The sequence below is a fragment of the Mauremys reevesii genome, linkage group 6, assembly GCF_016161935.1.
Source record: "Mauremys reevesii isolate NIE-2019 linkage group 6, ASM1616193v1, whole genome shotgun sequence".
Lineage (NCBI taxonomy): Eukaryota > Metazoa > Chordata > Testudines > Geoemydidae > Mauremys > Mauremys reevesii.
The window spans coordinates 59,697,018-59,719,126 of record NC_052628.1 but is presented as its reverse complement, the minus strand read 5'-3'; the positions used below and the strand labels follow the sequence as shown (position 1 = coordinate 59,719,126).

Sequence of the window (22,109 nt, the reverse complement as noted above, 5' to 3'; positions counted from 1 at the left end):
GAAACATTAGTTACGGACTTCAAATTTCACACACTAGCAAGAAGTTGTTGCATAGGTGACACTCTCAAAAGATTGTTCCATCAGCAGCCTGGTAATGGAATTCCAGCTGTCTTCCATTTCCCTCTGTTGGTGATGGGGAAGGAAGGAAACAGAGATCTTGCCTATGAAGAGTACAGATCTCCCTTACTTTTGTGTCCAGTCTCCACCCCATCCAGAGGCTGATTAAATTTATCATCTGGCTTTTCTATCCCTGTCCACTCATAGCAGCTGCCAGTTAGGAAAACTTTATTTTACCACTTGTGAAAAAAAATGTAACTTTTATGTTCATAGTCCAAGCATTTGCCAAGTATTGCATATGAACCTTGTCTATGGTAGCAGCCTTTGTGCTTATAATTTACTGCTGGTGCTGGCAATGGTGGAAGCTGTAGGTTGGACAAGACTAAACATCCTATCATCTAACCCTGCTTTGTGTCATCCCAATGTTCTGTTACATAATTATTATGGAGACTTCTTTTCTTTCTGCTTATTCTAGTATGTAAAGACAAAACAAAGGATTATGGAATGTGTCCAGAGCAGTTAACTGTAACATCACAGTTTGTTGTTCCTCTGAGTAGGAAGGAAGCATGAGCAGATAAATTCAGTAACAATAATACTGTCTTTGTGCAAATGGCCTTTGCTATAAAGGAGGAAAGAAACTTTTTTCAAGAACACCTGATTCAAACAAAATTTTCCTTTGGGGAGTGGTAGCTCTTTATGGGGGCTCAGCTACAATTGCCTGCTAGTTAGTGTCAAGAAAAGCTTAGCGAGCAAGTTAGCGCAGCCCCTCTGGGGAAATTCAGTACTGCATTATCTACTCCTGAATTGCATAAGGATAGTATCAACACTAATGGATTGAACAGAGGGTTGCTGTGATCTGGATTCCATTTTTTCTGATCTTACTGTGTGCTTCAGATAGAACAGGGCAGTGAAGCATTGAAGAGTGCCTGGGGAAGGGGGAAAGGAGAAGTGTCATTCTCCCCGCTAGTAGTCAAGAAATTACCCTGGGTAGTGTTGTCCCTGAACCCCCCTCTGTGTGAACATCGCGTACGCTTATTAGCCAGAGAACTAATTCTGCTAAATGAGATGCCATGCTTAAATTCTACTTTAAAGCTAACCCATTCCCCTGGCCCAAACTGGAAACACATTTTTGGGGGAAATGAGGAAACAAAACACCTGTTACTACAGACAAGACATTCTGTGGAATTCCAGCACAAATCAGAAAGTAAAAGCAGTTTGTGGCACCTTTTCATCAAAAGATTTAATATTTAAAAAAACCTCTGGAAGAAGATGCTATAAATCTAAGGGCAACCTATGGTCTTCATGGACCCTGCTGAGTTTCACCACAGTCCTCCACATAGGGGAGAGACTCTTTCTCTGTTGCTTAGTTACCAAGAGGTAACTATAACAGGACCGTTTGGAAATAGTGACCATAATATAATAACCTTTAACATCCTTGTGGTGGGAAGAACACCTCAACAGCCCAACACTATGGCATTTAATTTCAGAAAGGGGAACTATGCAAAAATGAGGGGGTTAGTTAAACAAATTAAAAGGTACAGTGACTAGAGTGAAATCCCTGCAAGCTGCATGGACACTTTCCAAGGACACCATAATAGAGGCCCAACTTAAATGTATGCGCCAAATTACAAAACAGAGTAAAAGAACTAAAAAAGAGCCACTGTGGCTTAACAACCATGTAAAAGAAACAGTGAGAGATAAAAAGGCATCTTTTAAAAAGTGGAAGTCAAATCGTGGTGAGGTAAACAGAAAGGAACATAAACACTGCTTAATTAAGTGTAAAAATGTAATAAGAAAAGCCAAAGAGGAATTAGAAGAACAGCTAGCCAAAAACTCAAAAGGTAATAATTTTTTTTTTTACATACATCAGAAGCAGAAAGCCTGCTAAACAACTAGTGGGGGCCCTGGACGATCAAGATACAAAAGGAGTGCTTAAAGACGATAAAGTCATTGTGGAGAAACTAAACAAATTCTTTGCTTCAGTCTTCACGGCTGAGGATGTTAGGGAGATTCCCAAACCTGACCTGGCTTTTGTAGGTGACAAATCGGAGGAATTGTCAGAGATTGAGATTCACTAGAGGGAGATTTTGGAATTCATTGATAAACTTAACAGTAACAAGCAACCGGGACCAGATGACATTTACCCAGGAGTTTTGAAAGAACTCAAATGTGAAGTTGCGGAACTATTAACTGTGGTTTGTAACCTGTCGTTTAAACTTGCTTCTTTACCCAATGACTGGAAGATAGCTAATGGAACGCCAATATTAAAAAAGGCTCTAGAGGCAATCCCAGCAATTACAGACTGGTAAGTCTTACGTCAGTTCTTCCGGGCAAATTTGTTGAAACAATAAAGAATAAAATTCAGACACCTAGAAGAACATAAATTGTTGGGCAAAAGTCAACATGGTTTCTGTAAAGGGAAATCATGTCTTACTAATCTATTAGAGTTCTTTGAAGGGGTCAACAAACATGTGGACAAGGGGGATCCAGTGGACATAGTGTACTTAGATTTCCAGAAAGCCTTTGACAAAGTCCCTCACCAAAGGCTCTTACATAAATTAAGTTGTCATGGAATAAGAGGTCCTTTCATGGATTGAGAACTGTTTAAAAGACAGGGAACAAAGGGTAGGAATAAATGGTAAATTCTCAGAATGGAGAGGGATAACAAGTGGTGTCCCCCAAGGGTCAGTCCTAGGACCAATCCTATTCAACTTATTCCTAAATGATCAGGAGAAAGGGGTAAAAAGTGAGGTGGCAAAGTTTGCAGATGATACTAAACTGCTCAAGATAGTTAAGACCGAAGCAGACTGTGAAGAACTTCAAAAAGATCTCACAAAACTAAGTGATTGGGCAACAAAATGGCAAATGAAATTTAATGTGGATAAATGTAAAGGAATGCACATTAGAAGAAATAACCCCAACTCTACATACAATATGATGGGGGCTAATTTAGCTATAACGAATCAGGAAAAAGATCTTGGAGTCATCGTGGATAGTTCTCTGAAGACATCCACACAGTGTGCAGCGGCAGTCAAAAAAGCAAACAGGATGTTAGGAATCATTAAAAAGGGGATAGAAAATAAGATGGAGAGTATCTTATTGCCCTTGTATAAATCCATGGTACGCCCACATCTCAAATACTGCATACAGATGTGGTCTCCTCATCTCAAAAAAGATATACTGGCATTAGAAAAGATTCAGAGAAGGGCAACTAAAATGATTAGGGGTTTGGAATGGGTCCCATATGAGGAGAGATTAAAGAGGCTAGGACTTTTCAGCTTGGAAAAGAGGAGACTAAGGGGGGATATGATAGAGGTATATAAAATCATGAGTGATATAGAGAAAGTAAATAAGGAAAAGCTATTTACTTGTTCCCATAATATAAGAACTAGGGGCCACCAAATGAAATGAATGGGCAGCATGTTTAAAACAAATAAAAGGAAGTTCTTCACACAGCGCACAATCAACTTGTGGAACTCCTTACCTGAGGAGGTTGTGAAGGCTAGGACTATAACGCGTTTAAAAGAGAACTGGATAAATTCATGGAGGTTGAGTCTGTTAATAGATATTAGGCAGGATGGGTAAGGAATGGTGTCCCTAGCCTCTGTTTGTCAGAGAGTGGAGATGGATGGCAGGAGAGAGATCACTTGATCATTGCCTGCTGGGTTCACTCCTTCTGTGGCACCTGGCAATGGCCACTGTTGGCAGACAGGATACTGGGTTTGATGGACTTTTTGTCTGACCCAGTACGGCCATTCTTATGGTCGTATATAACATTAGTGTTAGTGAATGAAGTTTAAAGTGTGTTGGTGAGAATTAGTACCTCTGTTCAAAGAGCCTCTAAGTTTCAAGTGTACTATCACAAGTTGTTTTGTGTACTATCACAAGTTGTTTTTGTTTACACTCCACTACAATAAAGCTAAATCAGTGAGAAATTCCCCATATGTCATCTGATGCCAGAGTTCTTTTTTATTTTTTTTAGGTTGGAAAAACTCAGACTGGGTATTTGAGATACAAAAGTTTAAAACAAAGTGAGTTTTTCACTTCCAAGGTATTAGTAATGCGTGGTAATGCTTATCTCAAACAATCAGAACTGGCCCTTCCAATTATATTTAATTGTGCTGGATTCAGTATGGACTGGAACCACTGGCTAGTTTAGGAGTTTAATTTAGCTATTGCACAATGTATTCAGCTGCATTTGCTCTGATACAGGTATTCTAATCCTGTGTAGGGATGATCTAACACAGAGGTGGGCAAACTATGGTCCGCGGGCCACATCCGGCCTGCAGGCGCCTCCTGCCCAGTCCCTGAGCTCCTGTCCTGAGAGGCTAGCCCCTGGCCTCTCTCGTGCTGTGGCCCCTCCCCAGCAGCCTGAGCTCACTGCGCCGCCGGCGCAGTGCTCTGAATGGTGAGGCTGTGAACTCTTGCCCGGCAGCACAGCTGCAGAGCCGGCCTGATCTGGTGCTCTGGGCAGTGCGGTAAGGGGGCAGCGAGCAGGTGCGGGGTTGGATAGAGGGCAGGGGAGTTCAAGGTGGTGGTCAGGGGGCGGGGGTGTGGATAGGGGTGGGGGCGGTCAGAGGGTGGGGAACAGGGGAGTTGAATGGGGCAGGGGTGCTGGGGGGGGGAGTCAGGAAGAAACGGAGGGGTTGGTTGGGGAGGCTAGGGGCGATCAAGGGACAGGGAGGGGTGGATGGGGCAGGAGTCCCGGCGGGGCTGTCAGGGCATGAGAAGCGGGGGGGGGGGGGTGGATAGGGGCGGGGGGGGGGGACACGCCTAACTGTATGGGGAGGCACAGCTTCCCATAACCAGCCTTCCATACAATTTGAGAAACTTGATGTGGCTCTCAGGCCAAAAAGTTTGCATGTCCCTGATTTAATGGTTGTAGATTGTGGGCCATGGACTTGGCCGTCTTGTGAGCCGATGCTCTTCTCCATATACGGAAGGCCAGTGAATTTGATCAGGGTGGCAAATGGATGGCAGGGAGCCACATGGAGATAAAGGAGTTTAGTGGGTTGGGGTGGGAGGGAACTGGGAAGCACAAGAAGAGAGCCATATGGGGGTTTTATTGGTTTACATGGAAATGCTGTGGATTTTTTGAAGTATGTGGTTAAGAGGGGTAACTGAATTGGGAGGATATCTGTAGGGAGGAGCAACAGAGTTAGTGTTTCTGCATAGGAGCAAAGCAACAGATGCTCAGTACAGAAATTATTCATGCTGTCATATTTATTTTGGAAAGAAGTTTAAGCTTGAACATTCTTATTGGTAACTTCAGGGGAATATGGCTTAAGGATACTGCTTTTTTTTAAGTTTGGAAAATCAAACTTAAATTTACACTTTAATTTTTTTAAAATCATTGGAAGTATGGAAGTGGACACTACTGTCTTGTTCTCTTTGTGCCAGGATGCTAAATCTTGCATAATGTACTTTCACACAGATAAGTTAATTTAAAAACTCTTATGAAAAAGTTTCTAGATGAGTTTTCAGTTTTTAAGCTGCATATGTCTGCAAAATTTTGTCTACGAAATTATGTCAAAGTGGTGGCTCCATCATACTCACATTTCAGATTTCAGTTTAACAAGAATGTAGTAGTGGCTTACTTAGTCTGGCTATGGGTGTCTCACTCCCTCTGTTTACCCTTCCTGAGGTCTCTAATAATAGCATGGTCCTTGTCATTCAAGTACATTCTCCTTGGGGTTCTAGTTTATTAAAATAACAGTTCAGTGTGAATGAAAGTCAAAACCTGTTTTTTCCCAGATCCTACATTCTTCAGCCAATTGTTTCTTCTTTTGGTTCTCACTCCTATCTGAATTCAGGCTGCCCTTGTATCCCCCAGCAGACCTGGCTTCTAGTCTCATGCTCCTGTCAGGTGACCATGGTGCAGCGTGGTAAACTAAGTCTCGAGTGAGGCAGGGCCCAGGATTCTCAAAGGGCGAGCTCAACCTGTGACAAGGGGTTGAATCTCATTGAAATGACAATTTAAAAAAATGGAATGTAAACTGAGTACTATTTATTTTTCATTATAGTTCGATGAAAAATGGATTTACACAGAAAGAATAAATTAAATCTGCCAACTTTTCACTGGATTGTCATGCTTTTCTTTTTACCCCTTTTTTGCAAGAAATCTCAACCACTCTGGGAAATGTTCTTTTTTCCACACTGTTGCTCCTCGTGCTGATTCTGAAAATATCAGTTATACATGTGTAATGTTGTGAAAGGTTCTTTTCAAACATTGAACATGAAATGAAACTTTTCAACTATACATTGTGAACTTGTGCACCAAGCCCCACTTGATGACATATAATAGCCATTGATGGACCTATCCTCCATGAACTTATCTAGTTCTTTTTTGAACTCTGTTATAGTCTTGGCTTTCACAACATCCTATGGCAAGGAATTCTACAGGTTGACTGTGCGCTGTGTGAAAAAAGACTTTTTTGTTTGTTTTAAATTTGCTGCCTATTAATTTCATTTGGTGACCCCTAGTTCTTGTGTTATGAGAAGGACTAAATAACACTTCCTTATTTACTTTCTCCACACCAGTCATGTTTTTATAGACCTCTATCATATCCCCCTTTAGTCATCTCTTTTCCAAGCTGAAAAGTCCCAGTTTTATTAGTATCTGCTCATATGGTAGCTGTTCCATATCCGTAATCATTTTTGTTGCCCTTTTCTGAACCTTTTCCAGTTCCAATATATCTTTTTTGAGATGGGGCAACCACATCTGCACGCAGTGTTCAAGATGTGAGTGTACCATGAATTTATATTGAGACAATGTGATGTTTTCTGTCTTATTATCTATCCCTTTCTTAATGATTCCCAACATTCTGTTTGCGTTTTTTTGGCTGCTGCTGCATATTGAGTGGATGTTTTCAGAGAACTAGCCACAATGACTCCAAGATCTTTCTTGAGTGGTAACAGCTAATTTAGACCCCATCATTTATATGTATAGTTGGCATTATGTTTTCCAACATGCATTACTTTTCATTTATCAACATTGAATTTCAAATGCCATTTTGTTGCCCAGTTACCCAGTTTTGAGAGATCCTTTTGTAGCTCTTTGCAGTCTGCCGGGGACTTAACTATCTTGAGTAATTTTGTATCATCTGCAAATTTTGCCACCTCACTTTTTCCAGATCATTTGTGAATCTATTGAACAGGACTGGTCCCAGTACAGACTCCTGCGGGACACAACTATTTACAGTCTCCATTCTAAAAACTGATAATTTATTCCTACTCTTTGTTTCCTATCTTTTAATCCATGAGAGGACCTTCCCTGTTATCCCATGACAGCTAACTTTGCTTAAGAGCCTTTGGTGAGGGACCTGGTCAAAGGCTTTCTGAAAAGCTAAGTACACTATATCCACTGGATCCCCCTTGTCCACATGCTTGTTGACCCCCTCATGGAATTCTAGTAGGTTGGTGAGGCATGATATCCTTTTACAAAAACCATGTTGACTCTTCCCCAACACATTATGTTCATCTATATGTCTAAAAGCAGCAAAGAGTCCTGTGGCACCTTATAGACTAACAGACATTTTGAAGCATGAGCATTCGTGGGTGAATACCCACTTCATCATGCATCCCACAAAGTGGGTATTCACCCACAAAAGCTCATGCTCCAAAACGTCTGTTAGTCTATAAGGTGCCACAGGACTCTTTGCTGCTTTTACAGATCCAGACTAACACAGCTGCCCCTCTGATACTTGACATCTATATGTCTGACATTTTTGTTCTTTACTATAGTTTCAACCAGTTTTCCCGGTACTGGAGTCAGGCTTACTGGCCTGTAATTGCCAGGATCACCTCTGGAGCCCTTTTTAAAAATTGGTGTCACATTAGCTATCCTCCAGTCATTTGGTACAGAAACTGATTTAAATGATAGGTTACAGACTACAGTTAGTAGTTCTGTAATTTCACATTTGAGTTCTCTCAGAACTCTTGGGTGAATACCATCTGGTCTTGGTGACTTATTACTGTTAAGTTTATCAGTTTGTTCCAAAACCTCTTCTAATGACACCTCAGTCTGGGACAGTTCCTCAGATTTTTCACCTAAAAAGAATGGCTCAAGCTTGGGAATCTCCCTCATGTCCTTAGCTGTGAAGACCTATACATAGAATTCATTTGGTTTCTCCTCATTGGCCTTATTGTTCTTGAGTGCTCCTTTAACATCTCGATTGTCCAGTGGCCCCACTGATTGTTTAGCAGGATTCCTGCTTCTGATGTACTTAAAACATTTTTTGCTATTACTTTTTGAGTCTTTGGCTAGCTGTTCTTCAATCTCTTTTTTGGGCATCCTAATTATATTTTTACGCTTCATTTGCCAGAGTTTATGCCCTTTCTATTTTCCTCACTAGGATTTAACTTCCACTTTTTAAAGGATGCCTTTTTGCTTCTCGCTGCTTCTTTTACTTTGTTGTTTAGCCACGGTGGCACTTTTTTGGTTCTCTTACTATGTTTTTTAATTTGGGGTATACATTTAAGTTGAGTCTCTATTATGGTGTCTTTAAAAAGTGTCCATGCAGCTTGCAGGGATTTCAATTTCTGCGCTGTACCTTTTAATTTCTGTTTAATTTCCTTATTTATGTGTTGTCCCCCTTTCTGAAATTAAATGCTATAGGGTTGGGCTTCTGTAGTGTTTTCCCTGCCACAAGGATGTTAAATTTAATTATATGATGGTCACTATTACCAAGCGGTCCAGTTATATTCACCTTTTGGACCAGAACCTGTGCTCCACTTAGAACTAAATTAAGAATTGCCCTCTTGTGGGTTTCACTCCAAGAAGCAGTCATTTAAGGTGTCAAGAAACTTATCTCTTCATCCCATCCTGAGGTGACATGTACCCAGTCAATATGGGGATAGTTGAAATCCCTCATTATTATTGAGGTTTTTTTATTTTAATAGCCTCTCTAATCTCCCTGAGCATTTCACAGTCACTGTCGCCATTCTGGTCAGGTGGTTGGTAACACATCCTACTGCTATATTATTACTAGAGCATGGAATTACTATCATTAGAGATTTTTTGGTCTCAGTAGATGAGACTGACATATACCTAGTTTCATTCTATTGCTATTGTGTTTAAGAACAGCTGAAGCAAAGATACAATCCTCTCCATTGCTGCTAGGAGTTCTCTGAAGTGAGGGGGAGGCAAATGAACAAACTGACCATCACACCTTTTCTTTCCACTCTCTTTCCTCACATAAGAACACCTCCAGCAGCGGCAGAGGATCACAATCCCAGCAAGAATAACAGAATGAAAACTTCAGGTTCAAGTTAATTTCCTGATTTTGAACAGCATGAAACAGATATGATCCTGGGGCAGTAGGAGAAGAGTTGAACCCAAATAGAAGTTAAGGGAAGAGGCAAACGTGGAGAAACTTGCATTGGTGAACTAAGGCATATTCATTTGCAGTAGTTCTATTCAGGAATATTTATCCACGTCAGACTGGGTGACAGCATTTTGAGCTCCTGGGTGAAGGAATGTTTCAGTGGTCTTTTGAACTATGAGAATGAGGGGTACAGTTTTGGAACCTTAACTCATAATGAGCAGTACCTGTTCAGGTGAGTATTCCCATACAGCTCAATAGGACTGCTTGCATGAACAGGTAGTATTCATTGTGAGAAAGGGTTGCAGAGTTGATAACAGTGAGCAATATCCATCACTCTTCAGCTGGGAAAGGGAGTTGCTGGCATAAAATGCCTTTGGAGAAAGTGGGGAAGGGTAGAAAAAAGAAAAGGAAATAATATATTGAGGAAGGAACCCTGCTTCTAAAGCAGGGCAAACCTCAAGCAAAGGAGGCATTAAGATATAGTTTGGATTCACACCTTAACATCGTTGTCACAAAGGGAGCTCACATACAGTTTTATTGTAATGTTACCTTAACTGTTGTGTTGTCATGTTGTTGTTCCCCAGTAAAACAATTATTTTAAAGGTCAGGTTTGATATAGTGTGAAACACTAGCAGTAGTAGTTCAATTAAAAATGAAAGCTTGTAATGATTCTTTCTTGAAACATATTGATCACTTCCCTTCTAACATCACATCTCTTCTTTTCCACTTCAAGAAAGATTAAACCACTTCTGGCACTGTCACATAACTTAGAGAGAGAGAGGGGTCTTTTAATTCCATAAATCCAGCTTGTCCATATTTAAACTTTTTTTCAAACTGATTTAGCTTTGGGAATAGTTTCCTCTTTCTCTTCTGTAACTAAAACTGTTGGAACAGGAAGTAGTTTGGAGGATGAAGTAAATCTCATTTGTGGCACTAGAAATCTGGGTGATGGATTTCTGATATCCATTTTTTCTGGTAGATCTCATTTTTTGTTTTAAGAAAGCTTAAATGCTAAGTTTCTTCAACGACTCAGCAAAAAATTTGAAAATCCATTCAAAAATTGAATGGATGCACTGCTTTCCTAAGGCCAGTCGACAGTGGGAATGTTGGAGATGGAAAAAAAACACTGTTCTAGAACCATATTATGTCAAGGCAGTTGATCAAGATAGGTCTTGTATGCTGCACTAGGAAAACTTCAATTTTAATCATTCTGTGGATCACTTAGCACATATATACACCTGGATGTATATTCAGAAAAAACACTTTTTGGATGGGAGTTAGTGCTATCCTAGAATATCTTTACTCATTCTTCACTGACAGTTTTGATGGCTCAGACTACTGCCTCTATCATCTATCTGTCAAGCTGACTGCAGATTAGCATGCAAATGGCTCAAACTCAGTCTTCCTGTCCCAGTTCAGTGTTTGCCTGAGACCAGCCAAGGTGGAACTCTGCTGAAGTTGGCTTCTGTTGGCTTCCAATGGATACATCCCCAATTCCATCTTACAGAGAAACAATGAAGGTCACAAAAATAGCTTCAAGTACAATGTAATTTAAACCTGTAACTTCTGGTATGTATATTTTGTTCATGGAATTCCACCTGGAAACATCTCTCCTCGTGAAATGAGTATTTCCCACACGGACTCCTCATCTCCCTATACGAGTGGGGCTGCTACAACTTCCAAGCCTTTCTCTTAGGACCATCTTCCATAGCCCTACGCTCTGAAAAACAGAACAGAGGCTTTAATGTATATGCCCCAGACTGTCTTTTCACCCTTCATTTCTGACTGCAATCTCAGCCTCTCATTTGCCCATTTCCTTTTTTTCTTCTTCTTCTTCTTCCTTCTCTGCCTTCCCACCTAAGGCAATGGAGGAACTGGGTGGGGTGCATGGAACGTGGTCAGCAGAGGTTTAGGCTTTTTGTCATGGTATCTGCAGTGAGTAGGAGGGCATAGCTTCTACCCTTCAGCATCAGATGAGCAATTCCTCATGCAGAACAGCACCATTCAAAAGTGACAGCTAAAACAAAAGTATGTGAATAAGTGCACATACATACACTATATACTGTAGAGATTATACACCTGCTGCAAAGTGCTGTGCTGGGAAATGTGTCAGTGGCCAGAACACTAGTATGTGTGTGGGACAAAAATGCAAAGAACCTACCGTTGAAATAGCATGACTGATGTGAACTCACTGCATTGTTGGTACTTACGCTGGTGCTGGTTCACTTGCCACTGTTTCACTTACCAATGCCTCAATTCCCTTTTTTGTACATGTTGCCTAAGAGAGCAGGTACTGGTTAAAAAGAAGACTGGAAGGCCAGGGCTGGTGGGAATGGAGTAGGGTCTTTCCTCCAAGTCCTCATAGACCTGGGGGAGGAATGCCAAAACCCCGATGTCCTACTCCAGTCTTAACATCCCAACTCTCCAAAACCTTTCCAGTGCACACAGAAAAACCCTCCAGTCAACCCTCTACTTTTTTTTTCCTCCAGACAACCCCTGCATCTTATGATGACTTTCTGGGTCTTGGAAAACTTGTCAACTCTGCTTTGCTACAAGGGTTATTTCAGAATTAAATGAGGTACCCCATGAACACAAGGGAAAGTTTGTTTAAAGTTATATGATAACAGTTTTTTTTTTTAACGTGATGCAACTGAAAGTCTGTTAAGAGGATGGATTGATTTTTATAATTGTTTTTTTAATATTATCTGTTCTATCAAGATGCTTATTTACAGTCCTGGTATACATTCTTTTTAAATTATTCAGCTACTTTAAAGGCAAAATTGTCCCTATAATGCTTTCCATCAAGATGTCTGTCTAAAAATATTGGGGCTTCTATGTTAAATTAATACAGCTCTACCCCAATATAATGCTGTCCTTGGGAAGCAAAAATCTTACCGCGTTATAGGTGAAACTTATATTGAACTTGCTTTGATCCGCCGGAGTGCGCAGCCCCGTCCCCCCCCCAGAGCACTGCTTTACGGCGTTATATCCGAATTCGTGTTGCGTTATGTCGGGGTAGAGGTGTATTATGGTTTTTGTTTTGTTTTTTTTAAATTGTTTTGAGAAACCAGATTTGTTTGTATCTTGAACATAGTTCACCATATGTGCATATAAAAACATTGTTGCAAAATCTTATGTACACTAATTCATTCTTTTAAATTAAATAAATTATTTGAAGTGTGATGTAACTAAAGGAGGAAGAGAGAGAGAAGGGGCAGTCAGTCATCTCAAGCATAACTATGTATGTAAGGCAGGTGACTTGCTGGTGGTTATGCAGTAGTTTAGTGGGAAACTCTGAGCTTTTTTAAATGGGGAATTTTACTGGCATAAGTATGTCAACATGGGGAGTTACATTTGGATAACTATACCAGTAAAATCATGCTAGTATAATTACCTATGTAGGTGAGCTCTCAGGAATGGAATCCAAGGGTCCTGATAACTCTTCCTGATAACCCTGTCTTTGTATAAATCACCAGGTCCAGATTTGCAACACAAGGCCTGAAATGTGACCTACAAAGGATTTTGTTTAAATTTGATGGTTTGTCCTATTTTGGTTTCTTTATGAAATATAAAGAAGGGCTGAAATATGTGTGGTTTTTTAAAAGTTTTGAAATTTTTTCTTTTTACTTCAGAAATATTAGGAAAGACAATCTGATCTATCCTGCTTTTGCTGGAAGACCTCTTTGCCTGACAGTGATGGGTGATACTGAAATTATATAGATATTATTTAAAACAAATAATTGAGATGGGTGTGAAATGCAGTGCCATTACCATTCTGCCTGCTTGGACTGTATGCCCTGATCATGGATGACCTGTCCTATCAGGGTGCTGTCCCTGGTCCTTGCTTGAAGCATAATCTTTTCTACAAGGTTTGGCTAATAGCTCTGAGTTTATCAGACCCCTTTCTCCTTTCCCGTTGTCTGGAAGGAGGAGGGATATCTCTGATCCTTTCTTTCCATCTCAGTTCTGCTTTGTGCACTAGCTGTTAATTAACTGCACGTGAAAATCATAGTACATGTCTCTATCAGAAACCCATCGTATAACCTACACTGGACATGAAAGCTAGAACTACCTATCCCAAAGTTGAACTTTATAGAAGTTGGGTGTAGGGCTTTCACAATAGCAAGATGATCATTCTACAGTTTGCTCTTACAGGGAATAGTTGGATACCTCTCACTTTGAAGTTGGCCCTATTTATAAAGATAAGCAAGGCATGTTTGTTTTGCCCATTCCTTTGAATGAAAGTAAAACTGTGGAATTTAATCAACTGGCAAAGTCTTTTTTTCTCTCTGAAGCTGTGGGCTGCAGGGGAGCATATGGATATATTATTAATTGACCCAACTTGTGAAGTGCTCCCAGTTATAACAGCATGGAGGTCCTATAAATGGATGTAGTGTGTTATTTAAGAGTAGGCTATTATATGCATGCTTGGCTAATTTCACAATTAATTTTACAGGTGAAGCTAAATTATTTCTTCTAACTTCACTTTGATTTTATTCTACTACTCAAAATGCTGTATAATAATCTTTTATGTCTAATTACAGCCAGTCGGATGACGATTCTGGTTCAGCATCAGGTTCTGGATCTGGTTCAAGTTCTGGAAGCAGTAGCGATGGAAGTAGCAGCCAGTCAGGTAGCAGCGACTCTGACTCTGGTTCAGAGTCAGGCAGTCAGTCAGAATCAGAGTCTGACACATCTAGAGAGAAGAAACAAGTTCAAGCAAAACCACCAAAAGTTGGTGGAGCCGAGGTAAAATGCACAAACAAACATTCCAGTGAAAGATATTAGACTTTGTGTGGTTATTTCCTATAGTTATTTTCACTATAGATAAGAACTGGAATGAAAGACTTCTTAAGCTGTTAGGATTTGAGCTTGGATTGATTAGTAAAATATCTGCATACCATGACTGGAATATCATGGAAAATATTAAGGCCAAGATTTTCAGAAATAGGTACATGAAATTATGCTCTTAAATTCTTACCAGGGTACCTAAATAAATAGCCTGATTATCAAAAGCGCTGAGCACCCAGCTGCTCCTATTGATTGTAGTAGATTGATCATCCACTTTTCAAGATCAGGCCGCTTATTTAGGCCCCTACGCTACTAAATCCTTTCTTAACTCTATTCATTTTTGAAAATCATATCTGTATACTTTAGCTTGCTGTTATCTGATAAACTGTTGAACTGCAACACTTCAAATTTGCATGTAGTTAGTCTTCTACAAGGAAGAAGTTTGCAAAATTTCAGAAGAAAATCTAAATTGTTCAGAAAATTTCTTCTGAGCATATCCTGTGGGATAAAATAACCTCAAATTTGCTCCAGTTGCTTCTGTGTGTAATATATAAAATTTGTAAAGTATTATGACTCCCCTTGAATGAAAGTATAATAAATGTAACAGAATATTAAATAACATAATTCTGCTTAAAACTCAGTTTTTCCTCTTCATTCATTATTTTATTTGACAATTGTACTAACTACATTCCGCATTGGAATTATGTGAGTTATAACAACTTAAAATTGAAATGTGTTAGCAATGGCTATAGTATATGTATTATTTTGTGTTAATATAATGGTTCTTAAATTTACTGTAAAGCATGCTACATTTTGCATTAAAATGCTGTAACAAATTGAAACATTCTCTTCATTCTTTAAACCGAAAATAGATAATTTTATTAGCAAAACTTCAGTTAGGGAATTTGACTGAATTAAATCATTGTAAAGTTCCACTGTATTTGTCTGCATGACTCTTCTATTTGACTTCTGTTTCAGTTTTGGAAATCAAATCCAAGTATTTTGGCTGTACAGAGATCAGCAATGCTCAGGAAGCAGCAGCAGCAGCAGAAAGCAGCTTCATCAAACAGTGGGTCGGAAGAGGTGAATAGTTTATTTTGAATCTATGCTTTAAATGTAAACAGAGAAGTTTCATAGCTCTCTCTGTATGTATGTGTGAAAGTCTGTTTGATGACAATAAGCATTGTGTACACACATCTCAGGAGAGAATTTTGCTTTTCTAGAGAAATGTTGAATCATTTTTAATTTCATATATTTGGGTAAGTGTTGCAGAAATTACCTTAGAAAGCACTTTAACCAGATGTTGTCAAATTGTGATCCGTGTACCAAGCTGGCAAGTCACGTATTACTGGCTCTCATCTGTGTTTCCAGCTTCTAAATTACTTAAAAGCATAAAAGTACTTTCCAAATATTACTTTTCCATGTAAGCAATTGCTGTCATTTCTGAAAGTATGTTATGCAGGAGGAGATGTAGCTCCATGCCAACCCCTGTGAGAATATGGTCCACACTATTTTTTTAAAAAAAGGTTGAGAAACCTTGGCCTAAACTTGTAATCTCTTCAAAGGAATCACATTTTCTTCTTGTAGTGATTTTAGAATTATTCAAATAGAAGGTTTTAATGTCTGAACAGTTGATTTTATTTGAATCTAGGATGCGAGCATATGTTTAAAGGGGATACTAATGAGGTTAAGAGGGTGAAAGTTATCTGTTAAGCAAAAAAGTTTGTGGCCATCTCTCCTCAACTTCTAAAGAATAATTAAACAGTATGGTCAGAAGTATCTTCTCTCATAATTTCTCCCATTTTCTTCTTCTGTTACCCTGGGCTTCTGTTTTTGGATGATACAGTTGTTTTCATTTTTAACTGTTTGTTTAGTTTTATGGTAAATGTAAGTTAAGATTTTCTATGTAAACACTTACAAAATCTTACCTTACAGCTATTGCTAAATGGTTCTTTCTAAAAGTTTCTTTTCAAAGATGATTTTTTTCCAGAACTGTTCTCTGCCTGAGTGAGAATTATTTTAGGGAAGTCTGAGTTGATATGGTCCATCCAATTTTTTGGAGAGTAAAGGTAGTGAGGAGTCAGATATATTTTTGCTTTCTTAAAAAACAGTTTAAACAGTTCTAGGGCCTGAGTGGGTAAAAGGATGATATTTTGTACAGGGCTTATCTTTAAACTACAGAGATTTTCAGTCTCTTGATGGAAGTTCATTTTGACTAACTTATGACAGTTTTAAAAAAGATATTCCAGTAGAATGCATAAACAATTGTGATGGATTTTGAATCATACTAAAATGTAGAAACTCTAGTCATATTCAGCGCATCATTGTGTATTGAAGGAGACAAGTAATCAAACATGAAAAATAAATGTATACCAACTCAAGAATGGAAGCCAGATTGCTAACAGTTGCACTGCTCTTTTAATATTTGATAATAAAGTCTATATATTTGCTTTCTCTGCAGGATTCCTCTAGTAGTGAAGACACTTTGGATGACTCATCCAGTGAGACCAAGAGGAAAAAACATAAAGAGTAGGCTATTTTACATATAAGAATACAACATAAAAATGTCCTTTCTACTTGCATATTTTAGTATTTATATATACTTCATCTAATATATAAAAGTATTTTAGTTCTACTCTGACTTCAAGTTGGTTTTTGGACTTGATTTTGTCACTTCTCACTTTTGATTAGAATGTTGGGATATTTTCTAATACATAGATATTTAATGCAACATATATTTCAAGTTGAGTCCTATATGTAAAACAGGACTTTAAATTCCCCAGTTAGTAAAATACCCTGTACCCAGGTACACTTGTATTGGTAGTGTCTGTTCAAAAGCACCTCCAGCAATGCTTTGTAGAATCTTACAGTGCAGCGTATTAGTTGTAACATACTTTTCCTGCTCAATATCCTATCCTGAAAATTATCTATATATATGGCCATGGTAATTGGGAATAGGTTATATAGGTCATTTTATCTCCAGGTCACTAGTTGGAATTAAGCAGTTAGTGACAAAGTTGTTACAATTTGACATCTTTTTGAAATATCAAGGGCAAAAATGACCATCATGTTTGATACTAATTGGCAACCTTATTGATCTCAGTTCAGCAACCAAGGATTGAATGACCTATGGAAATTAAAACTATCCTATCACCCCAAGAAGCATGCCCTTCACTTGGTCAGGGTTGAGGAATGTTAGAGGTGCAGTGTAGGGAAGCTTGTACTGTCATTGCCTGTCTGATACAGGTTCTGTGGAAAATAAACCCCTTCAATTTCTAGGACTGTCAATCTAGTACTTTTCAGGAACTCTTTTTTTTTTTTGTTTGTTTGTTTTTAACTCTTTTAAAGTTAGTGTGTAATTTTGTATGTTTAGTTCTTTTTGGTTGTGATTGACAAAAGTTATTTATTTTCCCCTATCCTTTGTAGTTTTAAAAATTCACAGAAATCTATTAGAGTATGGAAAACCAAAAACTGCTGTTGAATTTTATAGATCTAATTATTTTGTTCTAAGAATATTTTAACTAGCGCATTTGTTTGTATTATCTTACCAAATACCCAGAAACCTCTGTCCATGTTTCTTGAAAGACAAATTTTCATAGCTGTTTCCTATTTGTCCAAATATTCACTTGCCAACCTACATATCAGTTTGTCAGGATGCCCAAAATTAATATCCATGCAAGAAACCCTGATTATAGTAGGTTCACGTAACACTATAGCATTAAACTCCTGAACAATTATCCATTTACTGGAACACTGAACATTGGAAAATATAATCTTTCTTGTTTCTGTAAGAGGTGAAGGAAAGTGTTTCTAGCATCATTCTATTACTTCCTGATTTACAGCTTAATGAAAAGGCATCTGACATGGGGTTTTTTTTTTTCAGAAATTGGATGGTGTTCCTTGCTTCCAGATGCAGTATCCATGTTCATGGCAGTAGAGAGATCAATGAGTTTCATAACATTTCTGTCTTTTCTTAGTAATTTTCTATCCTTTTAATGACCCTGAATTATTAACTGCCTTAATGCTTATTTCTATCAACAAGATTATTCCAGTTTTCGGCGTTCATATATACGGACTTCACTGTAATGCTGAATATTCTAATTCTTGACTTTTCTGCCTTTTAATATATGCAGTGAAGACTGGCAAATGTCTGGGTCAGGATCTGTCTCTGGGACTGGTTCAGATTCTGAATCAGAGGAGGATAGAGAGAAAAGCAGTTGTGAAGAGAGTGAATCTGACTATGAGCCAAAAAATAAAGTGAAAAGCAGGAAACCTCCAAGCAGGTAAGAATTCTGGAAATTAAGATACGTTATGATAAGATTTCTGATGAGAATATGAATGTCTTTTTTTCTTTCTCGGTCTCTCTCTGTCTCTCTCTCAGCTCAAATCCAAATGTAGCTATTTATTAGTAGAGTTCTGTATACTAAGAGTGGAAGTTGTTTTTTGAAGTTACAAAAGATGTTATCACAGCAGTGAGTCATAGTGAATGTTTTCCCCTACATTATCTAATTGAGTGTGGTACAGTTGAACAATTGCTGTGAAATATTAATATTCTGTAAGAAATGGCAGAACATTTGTGGGTATATCTGTATTGAAAACATCTTTGTTTTGTCAACTTTTGTTCTTTTTAAGAATTAAGCCAAAAAGTGGGAAAAAGAGTGCAGGACAGAAAAAGAGGCAACTTGATTCATCCGATGAGGATGAAGATGATGATTATGATAAAAGAGGATCTCGTCGCCAGGCAACAGTCAACATTAGTTACAAAGAAGCTGAAGAAACAAAGACAGATTCAGATGACTTGCTGGAAGTCTGTGGAGAGGATGTCCCACAACCTGAAGAAGATGAATTTGAAACGATAGAAAAGTTTATGGATAGTCGTGTTGGACGAAAAGGAGGTATTTTTGACCTAGATTCTCAAAATGCTACTACAGTGAATCCAAAAGCAGTTTTTACAACTTTTATGTATTTGTTACAGTTTCTGCAGCATCAAAACTTTCATTTAAAAACCAGTTTCTAGCTTAATAAATGCAAAGATAACTTCCTAATTTTAAATTCAGAGTAAACAAATGGAGTATTTTTGCTCACGCGTGCATGCTTGCATACATGTTGGATGTTAGCGCCAAAGTGTAATGATAATGGCTTACGTATCTGCGTTAACTGTTGAATTGCTTAGTAGTTTGGGGGGTAAAATGGAGAAGGGTGTGGGAATGAAACCATTGGAGGTGGGAATTGGGAGTTGCTTCAGGGAAAGAAATACAGGTGTTGTCTTCACTAAGAAAAAAATGTCCTTTTTAACGTGTGTTAACTGGTCAAAGAAAACCCTAGTCTCAGCCCTAGGGTTGACCTCAACTAGCTAACATTTTAAAACCACAATTTACCCTGTCTATGTTAGGATTTTAACATGTGTTAGTTAACACGTGCTAAAATACACCATTCTTCCTAGTGTTGATATGGCCATGGGCGGGGGGGGAGAGAGAATGAGAAGAGAAGGTTAGAAAGAATGATGGTCGTAGAGGTGAGCATACTTCCCCACTGAGTGATGCTGAATGTGGCAATAAGATAATGGATAAATAATATCTAAAACTTTAGTTAAGACGTAAAATACATATTTTAAATTTTTGTGTGTGAAAATTTTCCTTTGATATTAGTGGGAATTTCATGTGGATTATGAGGGTAGTATATGGAGTTAAGTATTTATGTCCTGTCCCACAGCCATAATTAAAACTGCAATTTGGCTCTGTCCAGAATGAGTTTTTGATAATCCTGTTTTAAATTCTTTTAAAAACTTTTGTTGTAACTTACAATTAAACAAAAAAACATTTTTACATTTCAAAAATATATAGCGTGCATAACTTTTTTATGTTTGTCATCTTCCTCCAAAGTAATGTTAAACATACATTAGATTTAAAACACATAGTGAATTATTTCTCCTTGCTAGTGAAGTATTAAGAATTTTGGGAAAATACAGTTTCATATTTTCAATTTGATAGAATCTTTTCTTCTTTAGACTTGATAGGCCAGTTAGAAAGGGAATTCACAAGTGCATGTATGTAATGCGGGAGTTCACAAACTTCATTCAACCACAACCCCCATCTGACAACAAAAATTATTACACGACCCCAGGAACGGGGGACCGAAGCCTGAGCCAGCCTGAGCCCTGCTGCCCAGGATGCAGTGGGTGGCAAAGCCTGAGTTCCAACACCCTGGGCAAGGGGGCCAAAGTCGAAGCCCAACGGCTTCAGCCCCAGGTAGGGGGCCTGTAATCTGAGCCCTGCCACCCAGAGCTGAAGCCTGTGGGCTTTGGCTTCAGCCCTGGGTCCCAGCAAGACTAAGCCAGCTCTGGTGACCCCATTAAAATGGGGTCATGACCCACAGTTTGAGAACTGCTGACGTAGTGAATAACCTTGATCCACACCAGAAATTCACCACTGCTGCTGTCCCCTTACATTTTAATGTGTGCTGTTTTATAAATTATTTAAATTATAAATATACAATCGCATTTCTAATTGGATGAGCCTAAACATATAAAGAAACAATAAACTTCATAATCAAAGATATGCCAAATTTAAGTTCAAATATGGGTTCTGTATCTTTCTTTTCAAAGGTCTGTGGCTGATATCTGAATGGATACCGAATATGGTCTATTGAATTATTTATTAATTTCGGTTTTGGTCAACGCTTTGCATTATTAGTGCTCTTCCAAACCATCTTCAAAACCAGTTCAATCTGTTTTACATTTTCGGTGCAACTCCAAAACAAAATAAAATTTCATCACAAAAATGTGAATTCATCCACTCTTTCTAAAAGGCAGAAGGTTACATGTAGTGGCAAAGCCTTGAACATATTAAGGGCTGTCCACCCCGTCCTTTCATCCACTCTCCTTTCACCTTCAGTTAATTTAGATGCTCAGTTTTATTGGTTAAATTGTCTTATTATTAAATCAGGTCTTTGAGACTATTTATTGACTGACATATACTTCTACAGCAGAATTATGCAAGTAACACTAGGTGGAAGAGAACTACAGAAGGAATTGATCATGTGTTGATAAATGCTCATATTATAAAAAATTACCAATTGAATTATATTAATATCAAATTCATTGTTAGGTGATTTACCGGTACTTATGCTCTATTAAAACTTACGTTGTGATTTCCTTTTCAGCCACTGGTGCTACAACCACCATCTATGCAGTTGAGGCAGACGGTGATCCAAATGCAGGGTTTGATAAATCAAAGGAGCCAGGAGAAATACAGTATCTGATTAAATGGAAAGGCTGGTCCCATATCCATAATACATGGGAGACTGAAGAAACCTTGAAGCAGCAGAATGTTAAAGGAATGAAGAAACTGGACAACTACAAGAAAAAGGATCAGGAAACGAAACGATGGTGAATGTTATCAATAGCCATCTTTCATAATACAGATTTTTTTACCAGCATTTGTGCTTATGTAGCATTACAAGGGGATTGATCTCCATATGAGAATATTTTTCCATAGTGTATGTTCAGCAAGAAGATAATACATGATCTTTTTATTGTTAAAACCACCTCCACGTTTTAAGTTCCTGCAAGGTGTACAGCATCCTCAACTTCATTCCATTGAGTGAATGATGATATGCAGCATCTTGCAGGATCATGCCTTTAATAAATAGCTAAGCCTGCTTGGAAGTTATTTTTCTTAAATGTTTATAATTCGCATAGTATAAATAAAATATTTACACAATAAGCAGTCTGCATTGTTTACTGTTTACTCAAATGGCCTACCATTTGCTTTTCTTGACCATGGTACTTTAAGCAGAACTGTTCATTACATTCTCCACAGTGATACTTAAATCTTTTTTCTTAGAAATTTACCTAAATTCTATTGCTATGGCTTTCCAGTTCTGCTGTCTCATTTTTCTGCCCATTGTCTGGATCAACAAGCGCTCTCCATCAGT

The 22,109-nt window shown here is 38.4% G+C and overlaps 1 protein-coding gene across 4 annotated transcripts in view; it reads left to right on the top strand.

The window, feature by feature from the left end:
- Positions 1 to 22,109, top strand: part of CHD1 (chromodomain helicase DNA binding protein 1) — a 76,537-nt gene that overhangs the window by 8,914 nt on the left and 45,514 nt on the right. For all 4 annotated transcript variants that reach the window (XM_039544195.1, XM_039544191.1, XM_039544190.1 and 1 more), the window contains 6 exons: positions 13,928 to 14,132; positions 15,153 to 15,257; positions 16,636 to 16,703; positions 18,308 to 18,457; positions 18,807 to 19,069; positions 21,336 to 21,561. In XM_039544195.1, the coding sequence (XP_039400129.1) occupies positions 13,928 to 14,132; positions 15,153 to 15,257; positions 16,636 to 16,703; positions 18,308 to 18,457; positions 18,807 to 19,069; positions 21,336 to 21,561 (1,017 nt within the window). The remainder of the gene's footprint in view (positions 1 to 13,927; positions 14,133 to 15,152; positions 15,258 to 16,635; positions 16,704 to 18,307; positions 18,458 to 18,806; positions 19,070 to 21,335; positions 21,562 to 22,109) is intronic.